Source organism: Notothenia rossii (assembly GCF_949606895.1).
Source record: "Notothenia rossii genome assembly, chromosome: 4".
Taxonomy (NCBI): Eukaryota; Metazoa; Chordata; class Actinopteri; order Perciformes; family Nototheniidae; genus Notothenia; species Notothenia rossii.
Genome location: NC_136902.1, coordinates 63800207 through 63818902, shown reverse-complemented (window position 1 = coordinate 63818902; position 18696 = coordinate 63800207). Strand labels below are relative to the sequence as shown.

Here is an 18696-nt window from a genome sequence, read left to right as displayed (position 1 = left end):
ATAAAGGGCAAGGACCTACAGATTCAAATATTACTGATTCCAAACACACACATTAAGCAAGTTACTAATGCATGTTACGCCTCTGCTTAACTCAACACTCTTGGTAATAGGTGCTTTTTTTGCCGGATTCTCAGCTGATCAGTGTAACGATGCTGCATGAAACAGCCATGACATCATCTTCGACGGCACACTCCCTAAATACTTTCACCAGCACTTTTTAAATGGACTAAACCTAACCCTAGTTTTGTGGTTATATATTCATATTGTGGACAAAATTACAGTTGCTATTGATGCTGGCCTTGCAACCAGAAAAGACAGAGTCATGTTCAGTAGAGCTTGTAATACTATATAGAGAACATATGTAAATACACTAACTCACTGATAAATGATTGGAATCAAGAATGATTTACTCTAAGTTAAAATGTTTAATCATTGTATGCTGTTTTGATGGTTTCTACTTTCACTGTTTTCTTTTTAAATGTTTCCTACGACTTTTTGGCTTTAATTATTTTTGTACGTTTTTTTTTTTTTTTTAAGTGCCTTTATTTTAGTGACAGCTATGAAAGGGGGAGGTATAAAGCATAAAGGTTGAGTGGCACATTCCACAGCTGTTCATATCACAATCAGTTTTTTGAATGTTTAGCACTAGGTTTTTTCTTTTTTATTAAGCAATGTTTTGGCTTTTTTGTAGATATCATGTTTACTTCCTGCTGAAAGGACTAACATGTCCTGTCTTAATTTGTCTGCAATATCATCCTGTTCCTTTTCATAAAGAGCTGCAGAGTTTAGCAATAATCCTCGAAGGATTTTTGGGGCTTGGAGGTCAAGGAGTGAGAGCCATCTCTCGTCAGCTCCATTATTAACAGCACATACACACACAGCACAGAGCATAAAATACATGAACACACAAACACACACGCACACAAGCATACACGCATACACACCAAAGGAGTAACAGGAACATTCACATAGTTTTACAAGATAGCTTTTATTAAGGCAAATGTTAGAGTAAAATACTATGATGAGAGGTGAGTCTAAAATGTAAACATTAAAGCTGCCTTCAGACACTGATTCATGAACTTGTAGATTCCAACGGCATAAAGTAAAAAAAGAAAAGTCATCTTACTTTTGCTTTGTGCTGAATTAAGAAACCTAACCTTAAAGAGTCCCTATTAGGCTTTTGGGGGTTTACCCTTTTCTGTGGTGTGTTATATGTTTGTGTGTGCATGTAAATGGTTTAAAAAGGCAACAAATCTAAAAGTTCCTCGTCCACACCCTCCCCGGGCCCCCCCCGTTCCTGAAACGCCTCCATTAGACTCCTTTGTTTACTTCCGTAACATAGTGACATACAGTAACTATGTAAAAGTGCCACTTCTATTGGCTAGCGCTCCAACACATTGTATGTGATATGCTAAGAGAGCGGACATCTCTAAGCGGTTGACCAATCACAACAGAGCCGGCCAGCTAACCAATCAGAGCAGACTGGGCTCTGGTTTCAGACGGAGGGTGAACACAAATTAAGCACTGTAAAACATGTAAACATGTCACAGTAGATGCACTAAGTACAAATAGGAACCTGAAAATGATCAAATGGCCCCTTTAAGGTTTGTGCAAAGGGATAAGTTGGGGGAACTCAGGCTAAATGCATGTTCATTGTGAATAATAGAGTATGAATACACCCAGATGAATACATATGTGCGAGTTGGCTAGTTCAGGACCACTTAGGAGACTAGATAAAGACTCATGTGAATCAAACAAACATCATTTTACACTTAAATGGAAGCGTAATTCCTCTCCTGCCTTCTCTGAACTTGTAAAGAGTCCTTCCTCAGAAATAAATGTGTGCGTGTGTGTGAGTGTGTCTTACCACTGGGGTTGAATTGCATGCAGGATATGGGTTTGTCATGAGCTGGGAAGTGAGCCACCACTCCCTCTCCGTCCGACTCCTCACTCACCAAGACCTGAAGTAAATACAGAAAAACACACTGAAACTCTTTTTCAAACAATAAGAACATTCAACCCAAAATGGGACTTTCCCCTACCCAAGGATTTATCTTCACATTTGAGTTTATTCTGATATCACCACCACCCTCAGCAGTGTTCTTTGACATCACCCTTTGGTGAAATAGCTGAAAGTTAAACTCCTTTCTGAATGAGTCATTGCCCTCTTGTGGATAGAAAATAATTAGCATATTACCTTTGTAAGAAACAAAGGCAAAAGACAAATACGCACTTTTTTCAAATATGTTTCTTTGTGCTGCATGAAAGGAATTAGGAATCATCAAAAGCTGAGCTATTTTTTGATTATTAATGCTTCATTAAGAGGCTGTACTAAAACCAGTGTGAACCGGGTAAAACAGAGACAAGAGTTTGGACAAATTCGATTTTCTCATTTGTGTATTATTTTGTGCCTGTTTCAGAGAAAGCATATACACAAGGTTAAACCTGGACCCAGTGTTGCATAAACAATGTTATGGAGGACGGCTGAGCATTTTAAATAGGAAACTGGACCAAACAAGAATGAGTCTCTTTAGGGCTTGGTCTCAGACAAGCAAGCAAGATAAAAAAGGAAGGAAGACAGAAAGGAAGAAAGAACGGGATACTTTTATAACAATTCAGGTAGACAATACCAATACAATAGAGGGTCCACCAGAGAAACATGACGAATCGGAGAGTGTTTGTGCCTGTTTCAGCAATTTCTCACTGAACTGAGTTTTGTTCTTGTCCTGTGCTGGTGCTAATTTGGTTGAACCAACTGCAAACCAACAAAACAACCTGTGTATGAATTGATTACAGCCGACAGCTGGTATATTAAAAAAAACTGAAAAATGGCTTATATATATGCATATATATATAAGCAGGGTGGTATGTTGCAGTTCAAAAAGGCCAATGACAGAAAACAGGTGGTGATTAAAAGTATGGTGAAAAGTAATGATTATGTCGTACATATGCCTGGTTAATGTCTCATGATGTTTATATATGTGTGTGTGTGGATGCGTTTTGACCTGTTTGCGTTCTCTGTGCTACTGCTACTGTAACACTTTCTAACTCTTTGAGGTACTCTCCATGGACTATTATTTTTCAGTCTAATCTTGCCCTAGCCTCGTACGTGAGCCTCCAACATACTCTTGGTTCTTGGTGTTGGCAGAAAAGATAGTTGGGGCCCCGAGTTGAACCAATTTCAGGGGACGGTGAACCAGGGCTACTCAAGTGGAAACGCAAAAAAATTGTTCGCAATTGGCTCCTGTAACAACTTTCTACTCTTTGCAGTACTCGCCATGACATTTGATCTGATAGGCTAACCTTGCCCAAGCCTTGGACGTGAGCTTCCGACATACGCTGCTCTTGGTTCTTGGTGTTGGCCAAGAAGATAGTTTAGGCCGGAGTTGATCTAATTTGTGGAGCTGATAACCAGGGCTACTCAAGTGGTAGCACGAAAGACAATCAGAATCGGCTAGGAACAGGCCCTGGAACCACCTTAATTGAAAACGGTTTATGATTCTGCTATTACAAAAGTGGCATTTTAAAGCCTGAAAGACATGAGAATAGCCTGGACTGCCACACTGACAGCAACCAATCTCTATTATATTCCTGCCTTTTACCATTTCTCCAACTATCACACCCCAACCCCAATCTTCATTCACTCTCCATTGCCAGCCCACTCTCTGATTCCTCTCCCTCTACTGTACATTTCTCTTCCGCTTGAAGCTTTCCCCTCCGTGCTAGCCAGGCCCAGTCAGTGTTTATGGCCAGTGTACGGTTACGGTGTGTCGTCTGCTGACAAAGTGCAGGCCTGCTTCTGAAGGCTTAGGTTCAGCTTATAAGACAACACACTCCATGACTACAGCGGGGCCACAGTCGATGTGTAAGAGAGAAGGAATAAGCAGTAAATGTGTGTTTGGTGACCACATCACTGACAAACTGTACTGTGTATGCTTACACACCTCATTAAAACATGACAGCTACTGCAGTGTGATTAATCACGGTAAAGTGGATACAAGCTTTTAGCATGTCTTTAGATGTTAAAACGAGATCCTGTTAAAGGTTACTGGACTGGTTCTAACCATAACATGGGTTGGATCTAAATTTTAGTGTGTACACTCTCTTTATCCTGGTATATGTACCTCGTTGGGTCTGTGCAGAAGGATGTTTAAGGGCCATACATCCAAATGGAGATAACCTGCCTTTTTTGTAGATTACAGTTTACCACTTTGCAAAAAAAATTGAGAAATAACCAGCATCAACCAATCTGAGAAAAATGTGATTAGATATTTGATACTTTTATCAAACATTATGCTGAGAGAAAATACTTTTTAATAAAATAATTACAATATTACGTTTACATTATAACTATTATGTTCTTAAAATGTTGGTAGCTTTTTGCCATATTGGTCAAATGTCAATGGCATTAATATATAATGTTAATCCAAAGAGTTAAACATTTTGATTTCAAAGAACAAAGACTGGACCCTGTATATAACATTGTTTTAGGTAATTTAACTCTCCTCTATTCACTACTTGCAATTTTGAGGTGAAAAGTATATATACAGACCAACAGAGTGTTTACATGCAGCAAATATAAGTCACGCCTTTCATCAAGTTGTGCGGGTTTAGGTGAATGGACCCATTCACCTAAACCTAAGGGTCCAAGCCACAAAAAAAAGCCAAACCTTGGATTTCCTGTTTCAAATAAACCCGCAGCGGCCAAAGTCATGTTTACCAGGGTCACACATTACAACATCCAAGAGGCAAATAGCCAATACAAAATTGGTGCCAATTTAGTTTTGGTTATGCGTGTGTTAGTTCCGGAAAAAAACGAAAAAAACAAACAAAAAAGAATCAGTTTAATGTAATATAAACATTTGTGTTTTATACTCTAAACCTCTGTTACAATTACAACTTTTTTTTTATGGAGGTCAAAATAACATTGAATAATGCACAGAACCCAAGATAATTTTAATTTTTTAAACAACAATAATTTGTTACTCAGGATTGGTTTAGAAATCAATATATTTCAATCATAGCTTTTGTTTATGTTATGCGTGTTTTGGTGTATCTTGATCTATATGTATATGTATCATCAATACTGGCTAATTTGTCTTCTTAACACAGATTTTATTTGATTATGTTCCCTTAGGGTGTTTCTAAAATATGGTTCATAAGACTGGGACAGATGTCAGGTCACATTCCTGGACCTTTGAACACCAAAATCTAAACACATGGTCCATGATTCTAAATTGACGTCTGTGCGGAATATTGACAAATTCCCTGAAGGCGTTCCTGAAATATCGTATTCAAGAGAATGGGACAGACTGACGGAAAACCTGATTACATTAGGCCTCTGGACATCACTGTTGACATCACAGAGACAAAATGAAATACCAAATCTGGCAGTTTTACCTGATGTGGAAGAGACTTTTGATATAGTTCATTGGCCGTGTCAATAGTGATAAAAATGTTGTATTTTTGACAGTACGAAATTATAAAGTGTCAATGACAATTCAACCAACAAAATCACGGTGAAAAGTACCAGTATTATTAAATTATACAATACCAAAGGAAAGCCGAAACACTTGACTGACCTGTCCTTCGCCAACACTATGTGTGTCAACGATGGTGACCACCCCTGGGTTGTGGGGGCTGCGGCGGATCACACTGTGAGGTGTGCCCTCCTCATCCGGAGTACCTGCTGGAATGGTGCCTGCCAACTGCGTGACAACTTTACCCACCATTGTCAGGCCTGTCTTTAAAGTCTGAAAGAAAAAAAAAAAGTATGGAGGCTTACAAATCTAAATCTAAAACCTAATGTCACATATTAAATATTCGGAACACATGTTATAAATTGTATTTTGGAGGTCACTTAGTTTGAAAGCTTTGGGTGCAATAAAAAATGAGCTGCCAAGTGAATGTGCAATCCTGTGTGTGTGTGTGTGTGTGTGTGTGTGTGTGTGTGTGTGTGTGTGTGTGTGTGTGTGTGTGTGTGTGTGTGTGTGTGTGTGTGTGTGTGTGTGTGTGTGTGTGTGTGTGTGTGTGTGTGTGTGTGTGTGTGTGTGTGTGTGTGTGTGTGTGTGTGTGTGTGTGTTAGTAAGGCTCCTCTGTGTCCGCTTAAGGCCCAGCCAGGGTGTCTGGCTCAAACACACCTCTGTGGCTCGATTGAGGGAAATGGATAGTGCTGCTTAAGTGGAGTCTATCTCACCTACTACACTGTCTTGTCTAATGGAGTCCAATGTGTGTGACCGTGTGTATGTGTGTGTGTAAGCGCCAAAGGGGCCCCGGAGAGCCTAATCAGGCATTCAGACCAGGCGGCCCTGTCAATACAGCATGGCGCCTTGCTTTTGTTGGGTCTGAGGATCACCCACTGTCTGTCTTTGCCACTTGGCCTGTCCTTTTCTGTTTGTGTGTGCGTGTGCGTGTGCGTGTGCGTGTGCGTGTGTGTGTAAAATGCAAGAGGAGCCATCAATTATTAAGTGGGACGTTTGGCTCCTAATTGATCAACACTAATGTGTTTTCTAATCACTGCAGTTGAGGAGTTCTTAGTGGTAGTCCAAACAGGGGCTATTGATCTTCCAGTGGAGGGGGGGAAGGGTCTGGGGGCATTTCTTATTTGATGGCTGACAAAAACACATGAACAATCACACACACACAAACACACAGCTACGGCCTGAAGTCGCCATCTAAACAAATTACAATCCAATTTATGTGAAAGGTCTTTCTCTCTCATACACCCAGGAGAGCCAGGCAACAGCATTGATGTGATACACAAATTAAAGAGGGCACATTTAGAACAAGCAGTCCAACTGGCCGCACTCTCAATTGTATCTTTCTTATAAACAAAAGCCATTACTCTTTAATGCTACCCACCCCCCGTGTTTTCCTGTCTCTGGACGTCAGCACTAAGAGCCAGCGTGTCGCGCCACAAGCCAGCAGGAGATACCTTGTCATCCTTATTGAGATATATGGTCCTAAATGAGGAGAGGGTGGGCAAGCAGACTTACTGTCTGAATATAAATACCCCCCAACCATTGTCTACCGCTAACAATTAGACTAACCTGTTAGCAACACAGTGGTCTTCTTTATTACATTATTATATCACGGTATTAAGCTGACGTCCAAGCAACTTACATACACTTTAATACATTGCGCCACATTTTCACTGCATGACTTGCTCTTTTGGTAGCAGTTACAAGCTGATATTAGAAGGTGAAGTTCACTAACTGTAGACCGCTGATTGGCTAGAGAGAATCAACATCAGCGTAACATATCTTGCTCAAAACCACCAGGCTACTGTTAATAGCCATAGCCGACTATTCACTAACCACACACTTTTGAAAATGTCAATCTGTAAAACTAAGGCCCCGGCCCCACGGGGACGTATACGGTAAAACGCATACGCAAACGCAAAAAAGGCTTCCGTCCACACCATAGACTGTCCACACGCAATCTGTTCACACGAGACAGCTCCATTTAGCTCCAACCGCTGGAAAAGCTGTAACTTCCTCTACAAAAGCAGCGATGAAGCATGGTTGTCATGGTTGCCCTTCTGTTTATTCTCCGCAGTGGGGGCCGAGGGAACCGGCCAGAGTTTTTCGCCGGTCAACGTGTATTAAAGTTTAAATCTTCCAGACAAAATTATAAAAGTGCCGGTCAAAGGTCTTCTTTGTTATTTATTGAGCTTTAAAACAAAAAAGCCTCCCCCCTCTCTTCTGACAGTGTCACTGTCTGTCTCATGCAGCAGCTGATCCAGTAATGAGTGACCCGACAGTAAAAATAAACATATTTATAACTAGTTTAGGTAGTTTGAGAGGTAATTAAAATAGCTAAGGGAGATGATCTGACTTGAAGTGTGTGTTTTGCTCCGTTCACCGCTGCATCACAGCGGGAGGAGCTGCAGGTGAGCAGAGCTGCGTGTCTCCGTCCTGTCAGATTAGACTTCACTCGCGTTTATGTCCATATCGAGAGAAAGATAAATAATCTGGATTCAGTGTGCAGTTTACTTTGACGCGGGGGTGAGCAGCAGAGGTGGGGCTATTGCGTCATCATTATCAGAAAATGATCGTATAGGGCGTAATAACGGAGCCGTTGGACCCTCCAGAGCGTTGCGTATGCCGTTCTATCCACCTTGGGACCCGTTATCGTTACCGTAGTTGTTTACTGTCATATTCTGTCGTCCTAGTGTGGCCGAACGGTCTATATGACACTAAAATGTAACGGAAACTACCGTATGCGTCCTCGTGGGGCCGGCGCCTAAGTCGTACGCTTAGCCATACAATTAACAAAGTCCAGACTGTTCCCAGATTGGTTGCCAATATTCAGCCAATGTAGCGTTGAAAATGCTACAACCAAAGTTATACCCAGGCGTCACTTGGGCCATTATCTGAGAATCACGCCTATATCCATTGTGGAAAATGAAACTGAGAACAGGGCCCGGTACTAAAAGTGAGTTGATTCGAGCCGAAACCATGCAATGGGAATGCGGCATAAGAGTCACTGCCGTGTTGAGATGAGTGAAACAAGACCATTGGAGGGAAACAGATTCCACTGGGAAACACAGATAGGCAGGTTGATGAAGTGTCTCATAAGCTCGGCACTAGTCAGCCAGGCGGGCCAGGTGGATCCAATCTCAGTACATTTACAGATGGCGTAGGCGGAGCTAGAAATACTGTATTATGTGCTGTTGTATCTGCGCAAAGGCTTTTAAGACGGACCAAAGGACCTGTAGACAGATTATAGCCAAAGTCTGAACATATACACTTATTTTCAAACTTTTAAGAATAAAGCAAACCAGTTAGAAGACAGTGGTTCTGATTTTCTTAAGGATACATTTCAATGAAGATGGATTAGTAGTAAAAAAAAAACATTGTAGGTTTCTTTTAGTGTCGAATTTTAGTATAACAAGTGTGTGTCAGACTGTTTTGCTTCCAACTCCATGTTTGCCCTGAAATTGTATACGATATCCAGGGAAAATGCCAACATTTTGAATGTAAATGGCGATGACAAGGGTTACGAACATGTTGCGGTTGCTTCAGTTTCTTTCATTTCCATATGCAGAACAATTATATTGAAGCATGCGTTGGCAGTGAAATCCTTGTTCTCAGATTTTCAAAATAATGCTCTTTCAAAAATGACCAAAAAACGTAGTAAAATGAGAATCTAGTAGATCAAATGTAGGGAATGGCAAAAATGAGAGAGAGAAAAATAAATCACGTTCATATCTTTTAAGAAAGATGGGGACAATTAGTGATATATAAAAGACAAAACGTTATTAATGACCGTTAATTAAATCCGTTATTTGTAAGGTATAACATTAAATGTATTTTTTATCAGTTTTCTTTTTTTTCTGTTTCTGTCTTTTTTTCTCTTTTTCTGATTCATGGATTGTTAATTAGTTGTTTCACGTATTTTAGTTTTTACTGTATCTCATTGTGTTATGTATAAACTGTTACCAAATACTAAAATGCTAATAAAAAATAAAAGAAAATCCAAGACATAAACATGAAACTGCCCCGAAGTTAAAATATAAGAATACATTTTAAAATATGTAATTTAATTAGAATACATTAATTTAATAAGAATCCATTACAAAATAATAAAAAATATTTTATTTATTGTATAAGACTTGTGTACCTGTGTGCTGAAATGAAACTCTGTAGGTAATGTTACTCACTTTAGCAGCATTGATAACTGTAGCTGTATAGGACTGTGCATTGTCACCGCACGCTCCTCCACGGGACTGGTGACACCGGATCAACTGCAAAAGAAATCGAACAATTTACAGATAAATAGAATAAGTCTACCGAAAATGTAAGAAAATAAAAAATGTGGGGAAATTAACTCAGGAAATTGGTTTTGCTTTAAAAGAAACATTACCCAACCAAAAAACCCAATCTGAACTGATTTAATTTAATATCACTGAAGTGGCTCCATACCAGTATTACTTTGACTGCTCCAAAAGATTTGTCATTTCTGGAAATCCTTAGGCAGTCACACAAACGGTGGCCCCTGCTGTCAATTACTTGAGTGGGCCAGCACCAAAACACTATTATGCATTCTCTGTATTACAGACTGTGCACTAAGGCATTCTAGTTTTTTTAAGTACTTAACAATCCCATTACGCGGAAGAGATCAGGACTCCTTTGCATCTGTTGATTTTCAAAATGTTATCATCTCTCATGGACTCTTTTTGGAATGAGTTGTTTATCCACAAAGATTAGAGAGGCAGATAAAATGCATTTTTTGGATTGTAAATATGTCGCTTTTCTGATAAGGCACTTCCACAGTGCATGTGTGTGTGTGTGTGTGTGTGTGTGTGTGTGTGTGTGTGTGTGTGTGTGTGTGTGTGTGTGTGTGTGTGTGTGTGTGTGTGTGTGTGTTTAGATTACCTTATTCTCAGCGTAGGCTAGCCAGCGGCTTCCCAAAGCTATTGGATTTATGCTGGGGCCTGGACAGGGGTAGCAGCCTGAAAAGACAGAAAGATTGACATTGCCGTACTACAAGGGGAACCAATGCTTAGTACATCATACAAAATTACATTTTAGTAAATAAACGCATGACGTTTGGAAGAACACATTAATGTTTTGTGTGTGTGTGTGTGTGTGTGTGTGTGTGTGTGTGTGTGTGTGTGTGTGTGTGTGTGTGTGTGTGTGTGTGTGTGTGTGTGTGTGTGTGTGTGTGTGTGTGTGTGTGTGTGTGTGTGTGTGTGTGTGTGTGTGTGTGTATGAAAGTGGAGGGGTGACGTGTCAGTGGTCGTGTGTGTTTGAACAGCATGACCTAATGGAGACTGTGGTGTGGTACCCAATAAATTGAGGATGGCTCCTCTGCTAAAAGACTAACAATAAACCCCTGTGGATACAACAAGAAAGAAATATAAAGTTGTTATAACGTCCAATACATTTAAATGTTAGGATGCGTGCGTGCGTGTGTGTGTCAGCATAAATATAAATAGCCAGAAATAATCCTAACATTTCAATGTATTGGACGTTATAACAACTTTATATTTCTTTCTTGTTTTTTTTACCACTCAATACATTTTGAAAAAACGCAGTGTGGATTGCTGAGCTCAAACTATCAAGATATCTATCACTTCTGCTGCATTATAGAATCAACCAAAAGAAGGCAAACATCTGCTTCTTAACAACTGAAAAGATTATTGTTTAAAATAATATATCTTATTTCAATGCAAGCAGATACAGACAGGGCCAAACATTTTGATTGCTCCCACTGTGACGAAAACACACAGACATGAATATCTAATGTAAGTGCGTGGAGGTGTGGGGAAAATGGTTTGCTGGTAATTACTGTGCTCTGGGAGCAGATGAGGTAGAGTCAGCAATTTAGCGCGCTGTGTTGGGAAAGGGTTCGGTTGGGGAAAAGTGTGTTGAGGTTAGCCACAAGGACTGCTGCTAACGCCAAAGAAGCCTTTTGTGCCTCTCCAAGGCCGAGGGGAGCACAGGCGGTGAGATAACGTGTTTCACATCCTGGAAGGAGAGCAGGGGGGTAAGCGGGAAGAAGAAACAGACATGATGGGTGGACTCAAAAGAAAAAGAAAGGGACAGCTCACACACACCACAGGATAAGCCTTGTGTGCTCGGAACAACAGGACTTGTCCACCACCAAATCCCTGGAGAAAAAACAGACAGGAATGGCTGATCAAAGTACCATTTGTGTACTGTTTTTACGGGTCAAACAGACCAAACAACGTTATGGAGAGGAGGCCCCTGCATTCAGAAGCGATTAATAACTATTGAGCATGTTTGGTTTCCTGTGGCTCAGACACTGATAAGGAAGGCAGGCAGACAAAGAGGAGACACATTAAAGGCAGCCAGTAAGGTCAGTTTACTACAGTCAATGACTTAAGTGGACGGCAATGGCCTTGTAATACAGTCTGGCCTTTCCTTCGCAGCCTCCTCGAGCGGACATGGCAGGAACAGCCAGGAAGATGCAAGAGCTGTGTTGTAAGCTGTTTCGAGTTTCAATGGAGGACCTCACATCTTGTTTTGATAAAAGTAGTTGAGTCACCAAGCAAAGCTTAAAAGAACCACACTGCAGTGGGCTGGTTACATTATAAGCAAGTTCAAGCCAAATCACAGATCATGTTGAGTAATGCTGGTATTGATTGGCGTTGTTTGCTTTTCGCTACTTTATACAGTACAGGACACTGGGGTTCAATGTGGACCAACATTCGACAAACATACATTTCTATTGGCACTACAATAATATTTGACATGTGATGACATTGTGATGGTTCCTGGGTATATAATTCATCATTGGGGTGTGGTTGAACATCCGCAGACACAAAAACGCTCCTCAAAAACGAAATTACTTTTTTTAAATGATGCTTCTAAACTTTGGTTAGCATAGAACACTTCTATATAGTTGGATATAAAAACACTCGAAGTTAAAAAGAATGTCTTACTTGTTACAAAGAACTTCTTTGTGAAGGTGCAGCTGTCAAAGGCAGCAATCTTCTCTTGAAGGCTCACAACAAGAATACTTAAAATAGAAGAAAATATTCAATTCGTACAAAGAAAAAAACAAGCTGATTTTAAATGTCAGGGTATTGATTTAACAATCAGACGTACTGTTTGTTGCAGTTGAGATTATAGATGGGCGTCTTGAACTGAATTGATTTGACCATTTCCCCCGTCCGTAGAGAATACAGGTCAACGCAACAGTAGGGAGGGCTTGTCCTGAAAAAAAAAGAAAATGCTTAAGTCGGTCTCCGAATAATTGACTTGTCCCGTTAATAAACGGTTACAAGGGAGGATAAATACACTAGTGATGAAAGATAACCAGCACACAATGACCCTAATTTTCTTTTCATCATACCATACACTTCCAAACAAAAATTACATATGTGACTATCTTTCTATTAATAATACATTTCTACCATATCTGGCGACACATCAGATTAAAATAGAACTCCCATCACTGCAAGCTTGACTTGTATTTTTATATAAATGTCTGTCTGTTTTTATATAGGGTTGTATATGCTCAGATCAGAGCCTTGTAGTTGAAGGGAAAAAAATCACCTATTTTCAATTATCTAGAAATTGAAATTTGAATTGTTGTTTGCATAGAATACTACAATATTGTTAGATACAAGGGCAATACTGTCTAATCTCTGGGACAACAATAATTGTATTGTGTAAATAAGAGAATGTTGATCTACAAATGAAATGAAAAAACAATCAAATCAAAAAAGTGGCGCGAAAGGGCAGTTTGAGAATAAATATCAGAGTATAACCGAGCTGCTTTTGCATTTTAATTTAAAGATCCCCTATTATACTGTTTTTCATCAACATATTATAGGTCTCAGATATATACAAAACACGTCTCTGAAGTGTTTGGCTCGAAATACCCAACAGATCATGCATTGCAGCATCTCATAATCCCCTCTGTTTCAGCCCTGTTTCCAAAGTGCTGATTCTCTGTCTGTTACTTCAGATGAAAATAAGGAGCCCCTCCCCACGCCCCTCTGAGAGATATTTGGTTAAAAAGAACACAATGGTGCTCTAGGAGACTCAAGTGATAAGGTGGGGGGGGTTACCTTGGTTGCTGATTGGCTAATGGCTACACAAGCCAAAACATCGTTATGAATTCATAAAGTGGCCAAAATCGGATCAGCTCATTTTCAGACAGGTTTTTATATAAATGGATCAGGACAAAAAGTGAGCTTATATTTTTTCCTGAAACTTCCAGAATATCTTTACACAGAGGGGACACATGTTTATGTATAAAAGACATGAAAAAGTGGATTTTGCACAATAGGTGACCTTTAAGTCATGAGAAAGTGTTATATTAATAAACATTTTTGCAATAGGATTGGCCAGGTGGAAGAAGTGTGAAAGTAAATTATATTAAAACGGTGCTCTTAAGCTCACTTTAATCATTTTGTACACAACCAATTGTGTCGCTTTTTGTGTAAAACCAAGTTCAAGACAATGAAAGCCTCCAAAGTAGATCAATACGGACCAATAAAACACTTTTTCTCATTTCACATTTCTCATGCCTTACAACTCATTATGACAGCAGCTTCTTCATTTTTTCACCAGATGCCTAAAGTGCAACACCCCCAACCCACAGCACCAATGCAATAATCGTATTGAATAGAACAGGGAGGTTGCATTTTTGTTTGACATAATGCCTTTGTCAGACAGAAGTGTTCCAATGGGAAAAGCTCTGAATAATAAACTTTTAGCTAAAATAGAAATGTTTTAAGAATAGCTCCATCATAAACGTGTCTTGCAAAAAGCTAACATTTTCCTAACATTCACAAACAGTATCTGAAGACCCCCTAGGGGCCACGGGACCCCTGTTGAGGACCCATGTGATAGATTAAACAGCCTTTCCAAAGTTTGTTTCCTCTTCCTTCCACCCCTAAATTCTTCCAAACGTTTCCATGATGTTTCTACGTGGTCTGTAATTTATCATCTAATGTCTTCCAGTCTTTTTTTAATTAGAGTTTAGTAATTTACTAAATCCCCATATTATCAAAATGCTCTTTTTCATGGCTTTTAAAAATCAATATGAGTCCCCGGAGTATCAGAAAAGAGGGAACTAGATTTGTCTCCCCTTCTGACCTGAACAAATTCAAATTCAAAGTCATATTCAGGTTCCAGATATCAGTAGAAACACCTCCAGCTAGATGATGCCCCTGAGAGAAGCTGTTGGATCACTCCTGTCCACCATGTTGTTCCTCACCATCATAACACATCTCAAGCAAAGTACGCCTCTTGTTCTGTTGCTGGCATCGACTTTACCAACAAAAGTCATATTGGACAGCAGCATAACTGAGTGAGCCCTCAAAACGCTAGGAATGTGAATGTATATGTTTGTGTGTGTGTGTGTGTGTGTGTGTGTGTGTTTGTGTGTGTGTGTGTGTGTGTGTGTGTGTGTGTGTGTGTGTGTGTGTGTGTGTGTGTCCCTTTATTTATTTGAATGTTAACTGGATGATATAAAATAGGTTCCACAGAAAAAGGTTCTGATTAATTTTTCGTCCTCATGCTTAACGTCTCTGTCAACATTGCAAAGGTCCCCGAGCTGCGAGCACAGCTACCATTATCAATCAGGAGTACAGACATTAAGATTAATACAAAACTTTCAGCCGACGATAATTTACTTTCAGGAGGCTGTATCATCGATTTCCGCATTATCAGTGTCCGATCAATCTAATTCTAAGCTCTATCCCGAAAAATGGGCCTCCGGAATTGATTCACGCACTATCATAGAATCAAAATGGCACAGGGTTCAATTGTTTTGCTTTTGCAGTATTTTAAAAAATGACCCAGTTCTAATGGAGGCAATACAAGGTCAGATGTAATAAGATTTCCTGATGCCGGAGACGTTGGGGCGTAGGTTGAAAGCAAGGCTAAATCACAATTATCATTATGGATCATGGAGGGATGTCAGTCCTTGCACATGTTAAGGTGACGCCGAGCACCATTTCCCAGCTCAGTAACAGCCCTATTATGATGGCCCTATTAGATCAATGTGTCAATTACTATTGTTCAAATTGGCCCTTGGATCTGAAAGGATACAAAATTAGGGAGTTGGTGGAAAGGAGGCTTGGCTCATTTACTTCCTCTGATAGGACAAGCAGCTACTCTAGAAATTAAGGAAGTAATGGATTGTCCCCGCCAGATACACAAAAAGCTAAAATGATAGAAGAACATTGTCCCAGAGAAAAAAAAAAGATTATTCTATTAGGTTCAGCTGTTCTTTTGTTAAATGGACAGAAGACATAGCAATGTCCTCATAATGATAGTGTTTAATACTCCCATTAGAATGTTTTAAATACTGTGTAACAATTTGAACACCTGGCCCTTTGTTGTGATATGTCTTTTTGAAATATAAACGGCTGTTAAACACAGATGGGATTTAGGCTGATGGTAGAACTCCGGGTCAGAACTGACTTAACACTTTGGCTTTGACTCATTAGCAATTATCAGTGGTACCTAAACCTAGAAGGGATCCCTTAAGGACCTGCTGAGGACCCACCAAGGGAGGTAGAGTCTATAGATTGCTCCATCTGTCCATGATTAGGACCTATACACATTACGTCTGAATACACAAATGCACAAACACATGGAGTCAGAAGAGGTTTTAAGACACTTCAGCAGGGCCCACTATTTGAACTGGCACTTCACTAGGGAACAAGTCCACACCGTACGTTCTGTCCGATTGGTACTTGAACCGGCAACCCTTCAATTCCCAAGTTGAGTCCCCACAGACTGAGCTACTTCTTTTAATTCAAACCACCTAAACAAGAAAATTAACATGTTGTATGCCTAGAAACAGAAAACAAAAACTGGGTATGTTTTGAGGAACAGGATCAGCTTATAGATTGCGGAGGCGATGTTGACAGCAAAAACACAGTTGTGCCTATTCTTTTTTTAAAGAGCAACAGCCAATGATTTAACATATCTTCATCACTCAGTGACAGACTTTTACATTTATAGGGCTGGCCCCCACTCTTCTGCCCTCCAGGGAAAATGAGCGAGTAGGGCCAAGGTTGCATGCAATGGTGAGTGTGGGCAATACAGAAACCACCATTGCTTTACAGCAGAAATTGGTTATGAGAAACAACATCAAACTATATCAATTTAGTATAGTACATTATAAAACGGACAAGTCAAATCAAGCAATCTGATTGGTTCTTAGCCGTGATATACTGAGCGTATACCACGGGTAGAATTGTAAGTTACTTTTCACAACAAGTCAGTATCCCTCCGCGTCTGAGAAAAACAGTATACCGTTGGGCTGAAAAGCAAACTGCTTCGCGTCGGGCCGAACCACGGCCCTTAGCTGTGATATAATGACCATATACCACGGCCTGTCGTGAGCTATTGCTTAAATATATAATATATCGATATCGATATTGGCTACTACAAAAATACACAATACTGCCCATCCCTATATTTTATCATTTGCAACTCTAGTATTGGGTATGTCTTTTGTATCTGCTTTTCTGTCAAACAATGATTACCATTTTCAGCACCATTTCAGCATCATTCTTCTGAGCAAGTAAAACAGTTTTTTTAAATGTATCTTCGGGAGACCATGAAGATCAATACTTAGTTTAAGCCAATCCATCCAACAGATAATAAGTGATTTTGTCCCAAAAATGTAAATATTGATTAGACATGGATTAGATATGTTTGTGCATAAAATATGCGGCAATCTAATGTTTGTTGAGATATTCAGTATGAACAAACGTGGTGGACTGACCACCGATATGCCACAGTATGTAGTATGGCGTCAAAAAGGGCTCCGAATTAGAATTGTTCACATTTTAAATTCCTCAGTATAAAGCTACCAGAAGGAACAACTGCTGAATCCATTTACATTTGGATTGGCCTTACAGTAAACTCGGTCTTTCGGCCCTGTACCAGATTTGGACAAACTCCAAACAACACAAAGTTTAATGTGAGTTTTACAACCATGTGTAGGTCTTAATTTTAGATATGCAGCTGTTTAAAATGTCCATTAAGGACCATTATGGAGGGCAAATGTCTTATTATTATGCCATTATAATGAATCTAGTCTGTGTATTTCTTCCTAGATACAACATGTTGACATCTGTTATTTTAATTTCCACATCAATGCTGTACTTATTCCGTAGAGTACTTTCCCTCTGGAGAACCTGCAAACATCATTTTATGAATGTGAACTTAACCAAGGGATCAAAACCACAATATTTCATGTGGCTGAGGAAAGGGTAGATGGAAGCCTGAGGAGGAAATAAAAAGCAAGCAAATAAATTCATTTACAAGTTATGGACGTCATCACATTTCCGACTGCAAAGTTTTACAATCTTCCCTAATATGAATGAGGATTACACGCTGTGAAAATGCTAAACAAATACAAGTTGGTTTGGAAGATATACGCTAGCTCCGGACACTGCTGAGGAATGGTGTTTCAACTTAGGTTCAACTGATGGGAGCTTTTAAATACTGAAGCCAGACATTTAAGACTACTCAAGTTTACATTTTATAGGCCTGCAGTTCTTTTTCTCAGTTCTCCCTAGAATCGCATTCATGGCAGAAATAAAAAACACTGTGTTAACAAATGAAGCCTGCAGTGCCATCAAACTTTGTAGAATCTGAACCTGTTTTTTTATTCTTGAAATGTTATATTTTATACCATTAACTTTATCAGAACATGGAGTTGTCTCTGTTGTCATGGCATCATGTATTATCTTCCCATTTGGATGTTTCCTTTGCGTTTTAAAGACCTGCCATTTACTACTTCTGTATCTATAACTCCATGGCAACTGGGAAAGAAAAACGGTATTGTAATATTAATTTGCTTCATCTTCTTGGTATTTATTTTGTTTTCTTCTCACTTCAAACGCAGCCCCCCCATTACAAAACAAACACTGGCCACTTCAGAGCCTGATAGGTTCCTGGAGGAAGCCATAGTAATTTTGGCAAGCTGCAGGCATTAATACGAAAGTAATTAGGGGTAAAAAGTTCAGCTACGGCTCCAAGTCTGCAGCGCTGGAAGAAAGACATTTCCCTGCCGTTTATTATTGAACACACAGTCTAATGGCCACTACGGCGTCCTGCATGTGTGAATTTGTGAGTGTTTATGTGTGAATGCATGTTTGTGTTTATGAATAAAAGCATTACACTCTATATAAAAGTAAAGAAAATGCAAACAAAGACATTAAATCTGACTGTACAGGCTGAAAAATCA

At 39.6% G+C, this 18696-nt stretch overlaps 1 protein-coding gene and 1 long non-coding RNA gene across 9 annotated transcripts in view; one reads left to right on the top strand and one right to left on the bottom strand.

Annotated features, from left to right (window-relative positions):
* Positions 1-18696, top strand: part of LOC307036328 — a 238918-nt gene that overhangs the window by 132174 nt on the left and 88048 nt on the right. The window lies entirely within an intron of this gene.
* The window catches only part of bcas3 (BCAS3 microtubule associated cell migration factor), a 363412-nt gene that overhangs the window by 315939 nt on the left and 28777 nt on the right, over positions 1-18696 (bottom strand). For all 8 annotated transcript variants that reach the window (XR_013807330.1, XM_079676535.1, XM_079676538.1 and 5 more), the window contains exons 8-13: positions 12579-12686; positions 12413-12489; positions 10380-10456; positions 9665-9748; positions 5583-5753; positions 1868-1961 (exon numbers count right to left, since the gene is read on the bottom strand). Coding sequence is in view for 7 of the 8 variants with exons in the window: in XM_079676535.1 (XP_079532661.1) it covers positions 1868-1961; positions 5583-5753; positions 9665-9748; positions 10380-10456; positions 12413-12489; positions 12579-12686 (611 nt within the window). In the remaining variant the exon portion in view is untranslated. The remainder of the gene's footprint in view (positions 1-1867; positions 1962-5582; positions 5754-9664; positions 9749-10379; positions 10457-12412; positions 12490-12578; positions 12687-18696) is intronic.